The following is a 15981-nucleotide window of genomic DNA, read 5'->3' as shown; positions in this document are numbered from 1 at the left end:
GGGGAGAACGGGGGAGGGAGAGGAGAGAAAAAGAAAAAGGAATGAAAATCAGAATTACATGCAATGTAAGAAACAACAAGGAAAAATGGGTACTGCAAATCAAAATGCATTGCTGCCTTGAGCTACAGGGATGCGCCAGCAGCACATCAGCACGGGCTACAACAGGAGCCAAGCAGGAGCATGTGAGCAAGCACAGCCACTGTGAGCAGCAAAGAGAGTTTGCTTCTTCAGAGCCAAAGTTTCATGATGCATGGCCACCTAGATTACAACTCTAACAGAAATCAAGTCCTGTCACCAGGACCCACTTTAATTCCGTTAATGGGGCTACACGAGAGCAAGCTACACTGATACACTGGTGTTCAGGGGATGGGGATGGCCCACAGACCCAAAGCTTTTCTCTTCCTGAAAGGTCACTCCAAGAGCATGCTGATGGCACTGCATGAACAGGAAGAGGAGGGAGGGGTATAAATTAATGTAAATGTATGAAAGGGTTTAGAAGGAGAAGCCTTCAGAAAAGTGAACAAAATTAGGCTGAGAAAGATGGCTAACGTGGTAATTTATTCTAGTGAGATCAATTGAAAAAGATGGGTCTGTTATTCATTAGAAAGCAAGAGAGAGTGGTTATGAACTGGAATCATGACATCAATTAGTTCCCCTATTAGCAGTGACTGGGGGAGCTGGCCAGCCCTCTGCAAACGAATACATGCTAGGAATTCCTTATGTCAATTTAGCACTACAGACTAATGTAATTGTTAACCTTGGTACTTTGCATTCATTTCTAGAGCTTAATGAATCAACTGCCTAATTTGTCAATGTTGATTAAAAGATGAAAGAAGTGGGAACATTTTCACACAGTAAAGAAGTTATTATGGAAAAAAATCAAACGGATGCATTCTGTGTACATGAAATGGGATGCAAATCTCCTGAAGAAGGCAGACCGTGGGGTTCGGATGTACCAACTGCACAATGAAATGCGTTCTAAAACGTGAGAGTGAAGCACAAGTTTAAGTACTCCACTAAAAAGGATGAATTTAAAGTCATGTTTCCAATCAGGCAGCCTGCTATCTGTGATTACATCTCTCAGATCTTTGGTTGAATCAGAACTTAAATCAACGCCAGGCAAAATAACCGAGATAAAACCAGTTACAAAATAGAACAAGTTCTGTTTCGAATATACTCAACCTTTTCAAAAGCACACAGGAGATTTGAAAGGATCCTAATTTTCAATTCTTGCTGTAACAACAACGTGCTTTCTGTAGTGGCTTCGCACGCAGCGAGGTGCCCTGTGAGCAGCTTCCCCCTTTCAAGAACTGAGAGGAGTGAGAGAAAGGGCAGCCTGGGATGGAGCCTGCAGTCACCATGTCCTTCCAAGCACTTGGAACATTGCAGCCATTAAGGATTTGTTCCTTAACCCCAACAAGGCCCTGGGGAGCGTTTGGCTGCTGGTATGAAGAGACCCAAAGAAATGAAGCGCAAACATCGCAGGGAATCTTCAGGCACGTCGCCAGAGGAGATGCTACACAGCACAGATCCTTTGGAGGCTCCTGAAAGGCTTTCACATCAAAACCCATCAACCTTTTCATTATTTCTGCAGGAGAATTACAGTTCTCCAGAGGTTTCTCTACGAATCCCTCCTTGAATTTAAAGTGTGGGCAACCTGGAAACACAGCAATACAAAACATGAGCAAGTTGGTGGCGGCTGTGGTTCTGCTTACCTGCCTTCGGAGCAGCCTCTCAGCAGAAGGGGAGTGCACCGGGGCGGCCACGGGGGGTTTGCTCTCCCTGACCAATGGGTCATGAGCTCTCACGTAGTGGAAATGGTCCTTTGGAATTTGCAGGAGAGAGCTGGTGTCTGCTGGCTGCGACTGCACCGATGCCTTTGAACCTTGCAGGAGGAAGAAGAGAGAGGAATGTGACGCATCCCCCTGTGTCTGCTGCTCCATCTCAGGGACCTGTTGGGGGAAACCCCTTTGCACCCTGGAGCAGACAGCCACAGCAGGAGCACTGAATTCAACAAGCAGCTCTCCATGGTTGGACAAAACTCCCACCTACTAATGAATTATTCCAAAAGAGTCTATTATTTCATTTTTCTTGGCATTTTCCCCTGATCCAGCTGGGATCAGCTCCCATAAAGAACAGAAGATGATGAACTAGAAGTTCATCTGGAATGGTAACGTCCACGTCCCTGCTAGGGCCAACGACTCTGCAGGCACCCACACATCTCAGCCCTGCAGGGAAGCACTCCTGAGGGGCTCTGGAAAGGACATCCCCAAACCTGAGCGCATGCAGAGGTCGCCTGCAGTGATTCCAACACCACATGGATGCTGGGACTCACATGGCAGCAAACTGACCTGGCAGCCATCAAGGGTGGCTTTGCAGCGCAGCCCCAGAGAAGGAAACGTGAACTCTGCGGCCTTTTTCTGACCCTCGGTGGTTGCTGGCTGCTTCTTCTGAAAGGTCTGAAGCTCTGCGAGCTCCCCCCACAGCCTCAACATTTTTCAAAACAATTCATTTAACCTGGACCGGATCCCAGAGAATCTCATTTGTCCTGGAATCTTTCCCAGAACAACAGCCCCATTACGAAGGAGTATTCAAACAAATACCTCCTGCAAGCGCCAGCGTTTCTGACAACAAAACCTTTCTCAGCTTGAAATATTGTGGCTCAGTTGCCGTGATTTATTAGAGGCGACTGGCACCTTTTGCTGTCATCACAGCACTTTGCAATATTACAGGCTGTGAACAGGTGGGGTGACCTGCCCCATCCCAGCAGCGGTGACATTGCGGGGGGAACAGGACGATACACACACGACAAGATTTGGGCACCGTACCCAACTTTGAGCACTTTGGCCCCATTCAGGCAACTGGAATTTCACCCGCAGGAGAAAAACGCAGCAGCTTTGACTGCTGGGCAGAGTTGTGAACAAGTCAGATGCCAGCTTTACCTTTCCAAAATACATCTCCTATGTGTTGGTGGAGCCGTTTTTTCAGATGGGTGCACAAGGGAGCAATACCTATCCCAGCAAGCCAGGGCTGCCCAGGGAGCCTGGTGGAACTGGGAAGCGCTGCCTTGAAATGGGACCCAGAAATTACCCTCTCTTTGTTCTTGACATAGTTCTTGCTCTAGACAGGAGGAACGTGTCCGAATTAAGGGTCAGTAGCACAGCACTGGGAACTCCTTGTGCAGTAAGCAGGATCCTCTGTATGGCCAAGGACTGTAATGCAGAGGAATTTCATGGCTGTCACAGAGAGCCATACATGCCGGCTCCACCCAAGGTATGAGAGCTCTGCTCTTGTGTTCTGTGGGATTTGACCAGGATTTCAGCCTCAACTTTTGCATTATGTACAAGCAGATTCCTCAGAGGGCAGCCCCTGACCTTGAGAACTGCGTGCTGTGGCAGTGATTCCTCACAACTCCAGATTCAGCTTCCCCATCGCATCCACATTTTCTTTCTGCTTTCTTTCTGCTCAACAGCCGCTATTCATCCGAGTTCTTATTACTATGCAAATTTCAACATCTTATTTCTAATCTTCTCAAATCGCCCAGCATTCTGAACAGGGCTGAAAAGTTGTTCTGCTTTCAGGCTTCCCAATGACACTACTTGTAAAAACTTCTCTGTCTTATCTGTGACAAACGTGTGGAACAACAGCCTGCCAGGAGCAAAGCTGAGCACGGGAGGCAGCCGTGCTGCACTGGGGCACCCCACAGCTGGAGGTGCAGCAATGAGAGGCAGCTGCAGCTGCACACAGAGCCCTCGGTGTCTGCAGCACTCTGTACCTAAGAATACCTCAGCTTGTCTCTGAGGTGTGCATCCCAACCACGCACCCCAACAAGGATGATCCTACACACCACCATCCGCCAATGATCTCATACCAAGATCTCTATCTGTTCATATTAGTTTTATAGGCACTGAGAGACACCATTTTCCCTTCTTTCACAGATGCTCCTGTACAGAGCTTGCAGAACCTGCTGCAATAGGCACTACTGCAAACAAGCACACGGACATACTGCTCAGCAGGAGCTTCTGCCCAAAGCAGGCAGATGGAGCTCAGGCCATGGCCAACAAGCTCAGCCATCCCACAGCTCTCTGTGAGCTCTGCAGAGCCATTCAATGGGTCTGGACACACAGACATGGAAACACAGCCCAGTCTGGTGCCTCCAAGCTTGGAAAACCTTATTCTGCTGCGATGGAAAGCCCCACATGGGCACAGGAGGCACATCCATACCTGAGTGCGCTTTGTGCTGGGCCGGGTTCCCATCGTGCAGGGAGGAGGTGCTGGGCCGGGAGCGTGGCTGGGAGGTGTGGAACATGTAGCTGTCATTGGGCAAGGAGTGCGTGCGGCCCACCGACGGCTTCCTGACGCTCAGCAGGTCCTGGCAGGGGGACAGTGCCAGCACGGCATCCCTGCAGCGCAGCTCAGCCTATGGGAGAGAGGCAGTGAGGGAGCAGGAAGGCTGCACTGCCAGAGCAGTGCCCAGAGACGCGAGTGACAGCCATTGCAACCATGTGGCATGATGGGCATGCACACCGCCGGGATGTACGGGTGGCACAAATGGAGCTACTGGGAAGCTAAACCCCTCCTTCGCACCATCAGTAAACTGTCACACGGAATGGACCACAGAAACAGAGGAAGCAACACTGCAGGAATAAACCATGACTATTTCGGGGTGTGAAGAAGGCATCATGCCTCAAGGCCAGCAGCAGTCACATGCTTTGTATAACTCTGAACTTCTGCAATAACAGTAAGGCTGTCTCCGTGTGCCCTCATCAGCAAGTCAGGCTTTTTACAAAGGTGAACAGTTTCCTCTCCTAGCAAAAAAAAAACAAACCCAAAATCAACAAAGCAAAACCCCACCAGAAGCAGTCTGCAGAGAACGTCCTCTATCCTGGCTGCCAGCACCATCTTATCAGTTCCCTTCTCACACAACGAATAACTGAACCCATTTTGTTGAAAGGGAAAAGTAAACCTACTGCTTTGGGATTAAAGCCATCCTCAAATTAGGAGGGATCTAATAGAAGCAGAGGTTATTGTGTATGTGTTGACTGTGGAGTTTTTATAGCCAAAGAGTCCCTTGAGGTAGGCAGCACCAGATGCAATGTCAAATGGGCTACAATCTGGGTGTGATTTCATAGGGAAATTCATCTCCATCCATCCTCATGTGCGACTGTTAGGAAAAATGGAAGCTAAGCCAGCTGCCCGGTGCAGTTCTAACAGAACAATTATCTCACCCTTAAAAGGTTTCCATTGAAAACCACAGAAATCAGCCGTGACCCTGCAGTTCATCCAGCACCTTGACGAGCACTTCTGGAAAAACTCAGATCTGATTTTCTGGCAAATCTTCCACTCGGTGCATTGCAAGTTTATCCGAAAACAACATTCTAACATCATTTTTACACCCCCCTTTTTTTTCCCTTCTAGTGTTAAAAATGAAATTTCACTGCACCGTTTCATTTGCACGAGAACCACAATGAGATTAAATGGGTCTTTAAAGAAGGAAAAGAAGAAAAAAAAAAAAGGAGGGACGAAGAAGAAAAATAAACAAAAAGCACTTGAAAAGTTACTGATGGACTGAGGTCTGCATCACTGTGCAGCTTCCCGTTTACTGCTGGGGAAGCTGTGCAGAGCATCCCATGCAGACCCAACCTGGGGCAGAGCACAACCCTGTGCTGCTGCAGCTGAAGTGCTGTTTTGGTTTGGGCAAAAGGCAAATCTGGAGTTTCTGTCAACCAAAAGAAAAAATAAAATCCCAAACCCAATCTATTTGCAGTCCAACAAAGCATTCTGCCAGAGGTGCTTTTCAGCTAAGGCTGAGCTGAAGTTAAAAGCACCAAAAAAACATTTTGACAGCAGTATGCAGGAGTTTGGGCAGATGCTTTGAGCAGAACGATCTGCTGGCACTGACAGAAGCTCAGCCTGCCCTTTTTTCCCCCCTTTCTGTTGAGGGCAGGCACCTCTCCAGGCTGTGTCCTCCAGACCCTTCTGCCGCCAGCTGTTTGGCTGAGCCTCACCAAGTGGGCACCTCCTCTCCCAGCCTCTCCGAACAAAGTGCCCCACACAAACACAATTTACGAAGTCTTTTGCACGTGATGCCATGAAGCATGATGGGAAATATCGTCACGGTTTGAGAGGTGTTTCCCAAAGAAGTACTAGTTAGGATGACAACCAGCTAGAATGGCAGAGAAATTATCAACAACACAAACATCCAACGGCAGCTACATGAACAACAACAAGGAAAACAAGAATGGCCCAAAAATGTTGGAGGAGGAGCTGTTGTGCAGCAGAAAGAAAGCACTGGACTGCTACACAGCTAGGAATGTCTCATGTTTCGAAGAGGAGATGGTTAAGGCAGGGTTCAAAATACTGGTTATTTCATTCAGAAAGGCACAGAGTGATCCCAGCTTTCTCTTTCTCTCAGAAGGATGATTGTGCTCAGCAAAGCAGCAGCATCCTGGAGAGATCCCCACCTGCTATCTGCGTAACAAACCAGCTGCAATCAGGCAATGAGCCCACAGTGCTGGCGATGGCTGAAATGAGGACCTCTCACACACCCGTGGGCTGGAGCCCATCCCTCTGCTGAGGACACAGGCATCATCAGCTCGTGGGTGTCTCATCCACACAGCACCACTGACTGGTCTCAGATGGAGTGGAAATTTCAACCTTGATGCTTTCCAATGTATTTTTTTTGGACTATTTGTTTTACTTGCAGAAAACACGTTGTTCTATATATGATGCCAAGGAGGGAAAAAAAAATAAATAAAGGAAAATGGTTGTTCCTCACAAGGAGCCAATTTTGTGGCCAAAGAGTGCTAAGAGCCCACGTCCTAATGGCATTAAGGACAGCGTCCTGCCTGGGGGAAGGCTGGTGCTACTGGGACACGTGCCAGGACTACGAATGCCATTAGGCAGGTGCAGGAGAACGCAGTATTTCGAACCCTGTAAACATCAGACCGTACAGCGACCAATGTATGTACATTGCTTTCCAGAGCACTAAGTAAGTGTGTGTTAGTGTCATCAGGAAAAGAGTCATCCGTCAGAGCTAAGGACCAGGACTTTTCAGAGAGAATATCTGACGTCAGAGACAGAGCCTCCATCTCAGCTAGAGGGATCTGAAGGGAGAGATGATTAAGCATAAGAAACCAGGACACAAATCTTCAGAGAAAAAAAAAGTATCATAATCTAAACACTTCTAGACACTAAAGCAATATCCCCTGCTGTGGGAGCAACTACATCATGCACATTGTTACTAGGGACAGAACATTAAAGAAACGAAATATAACAAAGAAATGACAAGAAGAGTGGAACACTCATACTTAAATGCTTACCGAGGAGTTGTGAGGGAGTTTAAAGGCATACACTAAAGCTAGCAGTGTGTGGTGGTGTTCTCCTGCCTAGGTGAAGTGGCAAAAGCAATATTACCTCCCTAAGGGTGGCATCCATCCTCCCTGTGAGGGTCAGGCACAAGAGGCTGTGCCACCCCTTGCCCTCCACACAGCATCCCACCCCTGAGCTGCTGCTGTGAGCTCTGAGTGGAGTCTTTCAACAGCATCACACAGAAAGCAGAGGCCCAGATTGGCTGCACTCAAGTTATCCAAGGGCTGGAATCCCTCACTCCAAGAAATTGACATCGGTGGGCTGAAATAAAGCTGGTGATGAGCAAACTGTGAGTGGCTGCAACAAGCCTCTCCCAGAGCTCCATGGGATGTCCATGGGCAACACCTGAGAGATGCTCTGCAATTCCTCCTCACTTCCCCTGGGGCCCCCAAAGAGGCAGCACTGGAACAACAGGAGCACAGGGACTGTGATGCCAAATTGGGACAGCAATGGGTGCTGGGGTTGGCAGGAAGGAGCTGTGCACACCGCATTGCTTACAGAGCTGCTCCACGTTCCTGCCTGCCCCGAGAACATGACAAATGTTGTGAGCAGAAAAGCCAAAAGGTAAACAAAACAGCCTCCCCTCTCCCAAAATTGGGTTTGAGGCAGTCAAAACATTTGGTTGGAAATATCCAAATGATTTATAGGTTTGTTAATTGCGGCAAGGAAAAAAAAAAAAAATACAAATCTAGCTTAAATTTTCAAAGGAAAAGTCGCTGCAACCCAGAGCGCTATATTTTTTCATTACATAAAAACGTCAGAACAGAAGCCTGGTTTTGCTGCAGCAGCACTTTCTGTGAGCGCTGTGGTGACAGCAGCTTCCCAAGCAGCTCCCACTGAGCACCGCGCTGCCCTCCCTGCCAGCCCGACCCCAACCAGCACAGCTCGGAGGGACACGGCTCTGCTCCGAACCGACCTGCAGCAGCACTGCTCCTTACCTACCCTTGTCCATAATGAACATCTGAGGTGGACAATTTCGAGTGCTGGGAGCTCGTAAATAAGCACAGTGATTTAGCAAGGAAAGTTCTGCTATTTTGAGCCAGAAAGAAATGGAGAAATACGGAATTTGCTCAATTCCTCATGCAGAAAAAGGCACGTTTGAATTGTTGTTATGGCCGCTGCTGCGAGCTAGGGGAAATATTTGCTCAGGAGAACAGCATGCTTGGAAAAGAAGGGCTTTTATTCTAAGTAAATGAACTAATTTTAAATGAGTACTACAGCCCCTATTCGAGAAAGTGCTGGAGCACACTGCTGCCTGAGGGCATCATTAGGGGCTGCCTCGCCTCTGAGCTCATCGAAGATCAGAGCCGAGGATCTCATTCACGCTGACCCACTTGCAAGAAACCTCTTTAGGAAAAGCATTCAAGACTGGATTTTCCTGCCGTGTCGGTAGGTGTGAGATGCAGAGATCACTTCCTGATCCCTCCCAGCTCTCCTGTGGATCAGCTCACACTGTCCTCCCTGCTCCAGGTGGGAGCAAGAAGCCAACAGAAGAACCCCACCTGAGGATGCTGCATTTTCCCCACAACACTCATGAGCGGTGCATACAATGAAAACTTCTCACTGCACTGAAGACAGAAACTCAGAGCTTGTGATTTTCCTCTCACATCGATATATACAGCTTTCATAAAATCAGGTATTATCTCGACTCCCACTGAACAATCCTTCCAAACCCCTGGACTGCATTACACAAAGCAAAGAACTCTGACTCCCTATTAGAGGCCTCAGTGAAATCGAGTTTGGATGGAGATTTTGCAGGAAAGAGGAATATTAACCTGGTTCTCAGAGTTGTAATATTCAGGAGCAGGGAGGGCATAGTGATGGCACACAGAGCCTGACAGGTTGTCCATCAGCTTCAGCTCTCCTTCCAGAGACTCCTGGATCAGCAGGGATATGGTATCAAACAAGTGCCTTTCCTAGGAGGGGTGTGCGCATGCAGAAGGGAAGGGCCAAGCAAAGAGAGGGATGGAGACAGAGAGAAAAAAAGGACGGTGTGGAAAACCCAAATGAGTAAAAGGGAGAGGAAAAAAAATAAAGTAAAACAGGATAGAAGGGAAAGAAGAAAAAAGACAAACATTAATGGAGAACAGCAGTAACAAACAACAGGACGGGCAATGTGTGGCAGAGAACAGCGCAGTAATATCACAGTGAGCTGCTACGGCTTCCTCCAACCCTGCGGGCAGTGCAGCAGCTGGGATGGGAGCTGCAGGGTTCTGCTCTCCTGCTCTGAGCTCTGTGTGCTCCAGGAGCACATTCCGAGCAAAGAGAACCTCACATTTAACACCTCAGTGACGCAGATTAGAATAACCTGACTTGAGGAGGTGCTGAACATCCTGCCCACTAAAACTGCTGACACCCAGCACAGCCACACACCGTAACACCAACCCAAGTGGGCTGAGGATCCCCACAGTCCTGGCCACCTTCTGCCACAGCACAGACAGCAGCAGCGTGCACAGAGTGTGCACAGACCCAGCTTTCACAGTGTGGCAGCAATCTGAGGGCTGCACTTTCCATGTACAAACGCCTGGTGTGCACAATGGAATGAGGACTGTCGTTACAGTCAGACAGCACACAGTGCAAAAATCCCAGGGACGAGGCAAAGCAAAAGAGCATGCTGACCACAGTCCTTGCAGGGTCACGTCCTGGGAATTGCGTTCCTCTGCTGCCGTGCTCAGGCATCAGATTTATCCTGAAGAGTTTGGCTGGCACAATAAATAATTGGAATGAAACGTCCCAGAGGTTTACAGTGGCTTCACTTGGGTGCAAGAGCAAGAGGGATGCTCCAGAGACATTGACCAGAATAAGCCCTTCCCAATGCTGCACTCAGGACAGCTTTAACAGCTGACAGCACCCTCAGCAAGTTCTCCTGCCGTTCTGCAGTTTCCTTTTCTACCCATGTGAGGAATGCTGCACAGCAATAGAGATGAGGAAGGTTTGCCAGCACTCTGCTCAATGTGCACAGCAGCAGTTGGGGCATGTCGTTTCTTCCTAGAGAATATAATGAGTCTGGATTTCCCCACATTGCCCTGAACTCCTTTCTCATGTGCCAAGGAGCAGCTTTGGACTCCATCTCCGACAGCAGCGGCTCCTAATGGAACCAGAAACTGCTGGTAGCTTAGAAACTGAAACAAAGCTTAAGCGGAGATTTACTCTCTTCACTCTTGGACTGAAGATCATAAATGAGTTTTTCATGCATTAAAATACTCATTAGTCCACCCCAGGCAGAGGCCAAGATACGCTGTTGTGAAATCATGATGTAATAAAAGCTAATGAGCTCTGGGTAGGGTTTAACCCGATTTGCCACCAGCTAAGACTAAAACAAGGGCTGGAGCATTTTTCTTGCATAATTCCAGCACTTCTCCCTCCCAGGGGACACGTCTGAGCCATGACCTCACCTCCCCATCCCTCACACTGAGCTCCATGCAGACACAGTGCTTGGAGCCCTGCTCTGCTGCCCACTGCCTGGCTGTGCCTCCAGCTCTGCTGAGCCCTGGATTATCCCACTGTTTATAGCGTTTTTTCACGAGTTTGATCGTGAGGGTGGCTTTCAAATTGAGATTCTATAAAACGAATTTAATACTTAAGCAAAGATTAGCCAAGTTCTATTCCCTTTTATGTTGCGGTTCGTGGCCGGCATTAGAAAAGCAAACTTATTATGCTCGTAATTTTGCTCTCACAAAGGGCCGAGCCCAGACTCTGCATTAGAGCTAATTTGGAGTTCAGCACTGAACGGGGCAGCTCAGGCACATCTCCAGAACAAACTGCAAAGCTCTGTGCACCGCGGTGGGCTGCGGCCCTGCCCTGTGCTTCCTCCTGGAGCACCGCACACAGCAGCGAGGAACACAAACCCTGGTGTATGGCACACCCACTCCTTCATTACCCCTCATGCACATCTTTCCCCAGCAGCACCCTCCAGCCAAGCTTCTCACCATAGGGTAAACTAACGAGAGTTGAGAATCCACCTTGATTTGCAGGGGATGGGGGCATCCACGGGGGCTCTCGGGCCTTTCGCCACCAACGCCACCCATCCAAGTGAAGATGTCCGAGGGGCTGTGCTGGCCGGGGCTGATGGTTTTCATCTCCATCTCCAGTTCTGCCTCGAGCTCTGCCTCCTCCTTAGCCTCCTTGTTGCTCTCCTCAAGGTGCTTCATGAGCACGGCGATCACCACGTTCACCAGGACAAACTGGGCCGTCAGCACAAAGGAGACGAAGTAGATGGGCGAGATGACAGTGTTGTAGCAGGTGGACTCCTGGTCACAGTCTCGCAGGGTGTCCTGAGAACAGGAGGAGAAGACTGAGGGCTGTGGGGAGGCTCTGGGCTGCCAGCACAGTTCCAGTGCCTTGATTCACAAAGCCCATTCTGCAAGGCTTAAAACCAAACACGACAGCGTGGTGTGCAGCTCCCAGGCACAGCAGGGTGTGCTGCCATCCACCAGCTGCCCTGCAGACACCATTCCCCACATTCACAGTGGGACGATGCACTGCAACCAGCTGGCACTGTGTGCACAGGGCTGCTTTCACAAAGGCATGGCTTTATGGCTGTCCAAGAGGAGAGGTTCACTCCCAGAAATGAGTTTTCCCAGAGAGTAAATAAATAAATAGATAAAACTTACAAAGCTGAAGCCATAACAAAGTAACACCAACAGTAGTAATAGTAACTGCGGGCTTTTAAGGAAACACTAAACTAAACTAAACTAACAGGCCTAACTGAAATGAACTCATGTAACTTCAGGAGGGTGTCCCTTTATTTTATCCCCTTTGTTTTTACACTGTTCTCTCTAGAAAAAAAACAGAACATATGGAGTGTGCAGAAGGCTGCAGCCATTGGCCCACCTTGGCCTCACAGTGCTGTGCAGGAGGGGATGGAGCACTGCTGGAGCAACTACCTGGAGCACATGGACCAACAACACCTCTCGCCTGGCAGGATAAGAGGGAGCAACCTCACATTGTGCCGGGGGGCTCAGGTTGGGCATCAGGAACAGTTTCCTCTCCTAGATAGCAACGATGCAGTGGCACATCTGCACAGAAGTGGGGGGTGTGCCCTGGGGGTGCTGAGCACAGTGGTGACACGGCACTGAGGGATGTGGGCAGGGGGTGGTGGGGTGGGTGGCCATAGAGGGCTCTTCCAACGCAAACGATTCCAAGATTCTACGTTTTGTGGGTCCCTCACCTTCATTATCCCATTCCAGTTGTCCCCTGTAGAGACACGGAACAGGGTGAGGAAGGCCATCCCGAAGTTGCGGAAGGTGGCATGTCGGCCCAGTCCCTCACAGGGGTGCGTGTCATCACACTCTGCAGGACGAAGCACAGCAATGAGACCCTGCTCACCCAGCACCCACCCGGCACAGGGCAGGGCAGCACTCACCCAGGTCACCAAAGAGCTCCACTCCAAGAGCTGCAAATATGAAAAACAACAACATGAAGAGAAGACCCAGATTCCCCACCTGGAAAGAGAAAAAGAAACGGGGGGAAAAAAAACACAAAAAAAGAACATTCATTGATTTTTTTATTCCAGACCTGTTTCTTGCTGTATTCTTTAATCCAAAACTTAAATTGCTTCAGGGGGAAAATGACCTCAATGTGAGGACTGTATCTCAGACTGTGCTTCGGAAGGGAAATGTGATTATCTAATGACAGCAGAGATAAAATGATTAGCATTCCTCCGCAACAAACACAGCCGTGGGCCGGAGGAGGCTCAGTGCTGAGGCAGGGGGTTACCTGGGGCAGCGCTTGCATCACAGTGTCCAGCAGAGCTCTCATCCCCACAGCCATCTTCAGCAGCTTCAGCACTGCGGAAAACACGGTCATGATTTGGTAACAGCAGCATTGGTACGGAGCAGCAAACCCCATCCCTCTCTTAGGAGCAATGGGTTGTAGGAGGAGAAATATGAAATGATGGCAAGTGTTCTCCGCTCCTGCCCTTTGACACCGCTCCTGGTTGCTTGGAAACTGCTGAAACCCTGTGCCCTGCAGCATCACCCACCGAGAGCTGGGAAAGCACCACTGTTCTGCCCACCTTCCTCTCCCCTCCCATTGGGATGGCACTCCAGCACCCAGCGGCAGCACAGGGCCATAATGCTGGCTGGGGCAAGAGAGCCAAATGATGAGGTTAAGAGCAAAAAGCAACTTCCCTTCCAACTCTGCTTTAAAGCCACCGACCAGGAGGAGTGGTGTCCTTTGGTGCCTCTCACAGCACTGCGCACACCAGGTTTGTTCCCAGTGGGGGCTGAATTCAACAAATGAGATGACAGAGTATCATTCCCCCACTTCACCACTGCTGCTCTCCCCCCCCCCCCCCTCCCTTTCCCTGTGCTGTGAGCAGCTGTTTCCCAGCTCTGGGGCCACTTTCCCACTTCCATAGGCTGCCCACTTGCAAACGTGATTCACCAAGGAACTGATTTACACATCTCTTCCAGGAGGCTGCATACCCAGTTGGAAAGCGTATGTATTTTTAATTCTGAAAGGGATCCAAAGCACAGGAAAAACACTTTTCCCCCCAGCCCTTGAGACACAGCAGCATCTCATTTCTTCCCCAGTTCCCTCTTTGCTTAGAAGAGGGCTGCAATCACAGCAATTATGCCTCAGAGCACAACACTGCCCTTCAGGAGAGCCTGGAAGTGCTTTATTAAGAGCCTGAGCACTCACATTTTGCATCTCAGTCATTTGGACCCACGAGGTCCTGCTGGGAAAGCTCTGGCCCTGAAGGAGCTGCCTTCCCAGCCCAGTATGTGTCGGTGCAGTGCGGAGGGACAGACAGATGCACGGTGACAAGGCATGTTTTGTCACAGTGTGGAGAGATGTAAAGGCTCAAGGGAAATTAAATTTATTAGATGCTTGCTATTTAAAGCCAATGCACTCAGGCTCATGTTCTGCAATCCCCGTTAGAGATGACTTTGATTTGACTGGCATCATTTCCCAGGTACATCTCTGGGAGTTACAACCACAGCTATTTGTCTTTTAGTTCTAAGCTCCCAGCCTTCAAGTTCTCTTAAGATAGAAACACATGGTCAATTGGCTCAGCTCTTTGGCTCCTCACAAGTATTTTCCTCCATTGTTCTTTTATTTGTTTACAGACTGCCGGTGCCAGAGCTATGCGCATTGTGATGAGGATGTGCCCCAGCACTGTTTCCCAACACTTAACTCTCTCCTGGAGGGGACCCTGCACCTCAACACAAGCAGATTCTGCTCAGTTTGTCTCACCTCGAGCAATCCTGAGAACCCTCATGATTCGGATAATAGTGGGGTTAATTGGTAGCGAAGCATTCACCTCGATCTCTTCCAAAGTGATACCCATGATAGACAGCAGCACAATTGCCAGATCTAATTGGTTCCATCTGGAGAAAACACAAAATGAAGTTTAACATCTACTAAGAAGCTGGCAAGAGGAGGCAGCTTGTTTCACACAAATTCCAGGCATTTCAATGGTTCACGCACTCAAATGAATCTGCAGCATTTTTCTGAGGGTATTATACAAAAGCAGTTACGTTATGAAATCATTATAACTAACACAGCTTGTTATAAAATCAGCCAACAGCCAACGATGCTCTTGGCTCAAGAGAATTAGAAACAAAGCAGTTCTGCACCCAAAGGCTGCAGAGCTGAGGGGTGATGCTGGAGCAGCTGACAGCCCCTGGCAGACCCAGCACACAGGGGCTCACTGTGGGCTTGCTCAGAAGGAGCTGAACCCTGCAACCAGTCCTTACAGCAAGACCTGCTACAAGCATAAAAAAAGCCTTGAGGAGCTACAAGAGGGGAAATTAAGAGAAAGATGCCATTTTGTAGCTGCTCAGCATCTGCATAAAAAAAGTTCCTGTTCCTACTTGGTTCCTGCTCAGGAACAGCTTTTACCTCTCAGGACAACCTGTTCTCATTCACCTAGCCCCCCTGGCTCTGCAGACACACAGTTGGCATCAGGAGGAGATCTGCTGCTCAGCACTGCCTTGCTCTCTGTCTGCCCACCACATGGGTGCATGTCACACTCCTCCTCACACACACTCCTCTCTCCAGCCCTCACCCCAGCCCAGTTCCAATCCACCACACCAAGAAGCATTCCCTCGTGTTATGCTGCTAACACAGGAGGGTCGCTTGGCTCTAAAACCCCACCCTTGGGCAGCTGTGTCCTGCAGCCCCCAGGCAACCAAGCTGCAGCCTGCGTTACCTGTCTTGGAAGAAGCGACGGAACCCGAAAGCAATGAGCTTGGAAACAGACTCCAGGACAAAGATAACAGTGAAGATGTAATTGCAAATCTTCAGGGCTTCATCAAGGACCTGTGGTGTGGACAGAGCACAGAAGTTGGGTGCCAGCTGTGCACCAACAGTCCTGCCCTCACTGTGCTCCAGTGGAGCTGCTCAGTCCCTAACAGGACAAAAGGCTCCACCGTGGCCTCAGCAGGATGACAGACGTCCCACTAAGATCACTTGTTCCAGCTGCCAACCCATCCCTGCCACATCACTAAACCGTGTCTCCTGGTGCCACATTCACCCTTCCCACGAACACCAACACACCAAGAAAGCACCGAGTTGGGTACAAAGCTCTGTATGGCACACTCAGCCTCTAAAGTATCTGCAGGACCCTCACACCTGCGAGCAGACCAGAGCGATCCTATGGCC

General features: G+C 49.4%; 1 protein-coding gene across 19 annotated transcripts in view; it reads right to left on the bottom strand.

Moving 5' to 3' along the window:
- Positions 1-15981, bottom strand: part of CACNA1G (calcium voltage-gated channel subunit alpha1 G) — a 106919-nt gene that overhangs the window by 5845 nt on the left and 85093 nt on the right. For 12 of the 19 annotated variants that reach the window (XM_072351693.1, XM_072351694.1, XM_072351699.1 and 9 more), the window contains 10 exons: positions 15530-15639; positions 14572-14705; positions 13090-13160; positions 12737-12815; positions 12542-12663; positions 11301-11645; positions 9147-9287; positions 6972-7106; positions 4225-4420; positions 1716-1885 (listed from right to left, as the gene is read on the bottom strand). In XM_072351693.1, coding sequence (XP_072207794.1) covers positions 1716-1885; positions 4225-4420; positions 6972-7106; positions 9147-9287; positions 11301-11645; positions 12542-12663; positions 12737-12815; positions 13090-13160; positions 14572-14705; positions 15530-15639 — 1503 coding nt within the window. The remainder of the gene's footprint in view (positions 1-1715; positions 1886-4224; positions 4421-6971; positions 7107-9146; positions 9288-11300; positions 11646-12541; positions 12664-12736; positions 12816-13089; positions 13161-14571; positions 14706-15529; positions 15640-15981) is intronic. The other 7 variants (XM_072351707.1, XM_072351711.1, XM_072351709.1 and 4 more) reach the window with 4 other exon arrangements.

This window comes from Excalfactoria chinensis, chromosome 17 (genome assembly GCF_039878825.1).
Source record: "Excalfactoria chinensis isolate bCotChi1 chromosome 17, bCotChi1.hap2, whole genome shotgun sequence".
In the NCBI taxonomy this organism is placed as follows: Eukaryota; Metazoa; Chordata; class Aves; order Galliformes; family Phasianidae; genus Excalfactoria; species Excalfactoria chinensis.
This window is presented reverse-complemented; position numbering and strand designations above follow the sequence as displayed.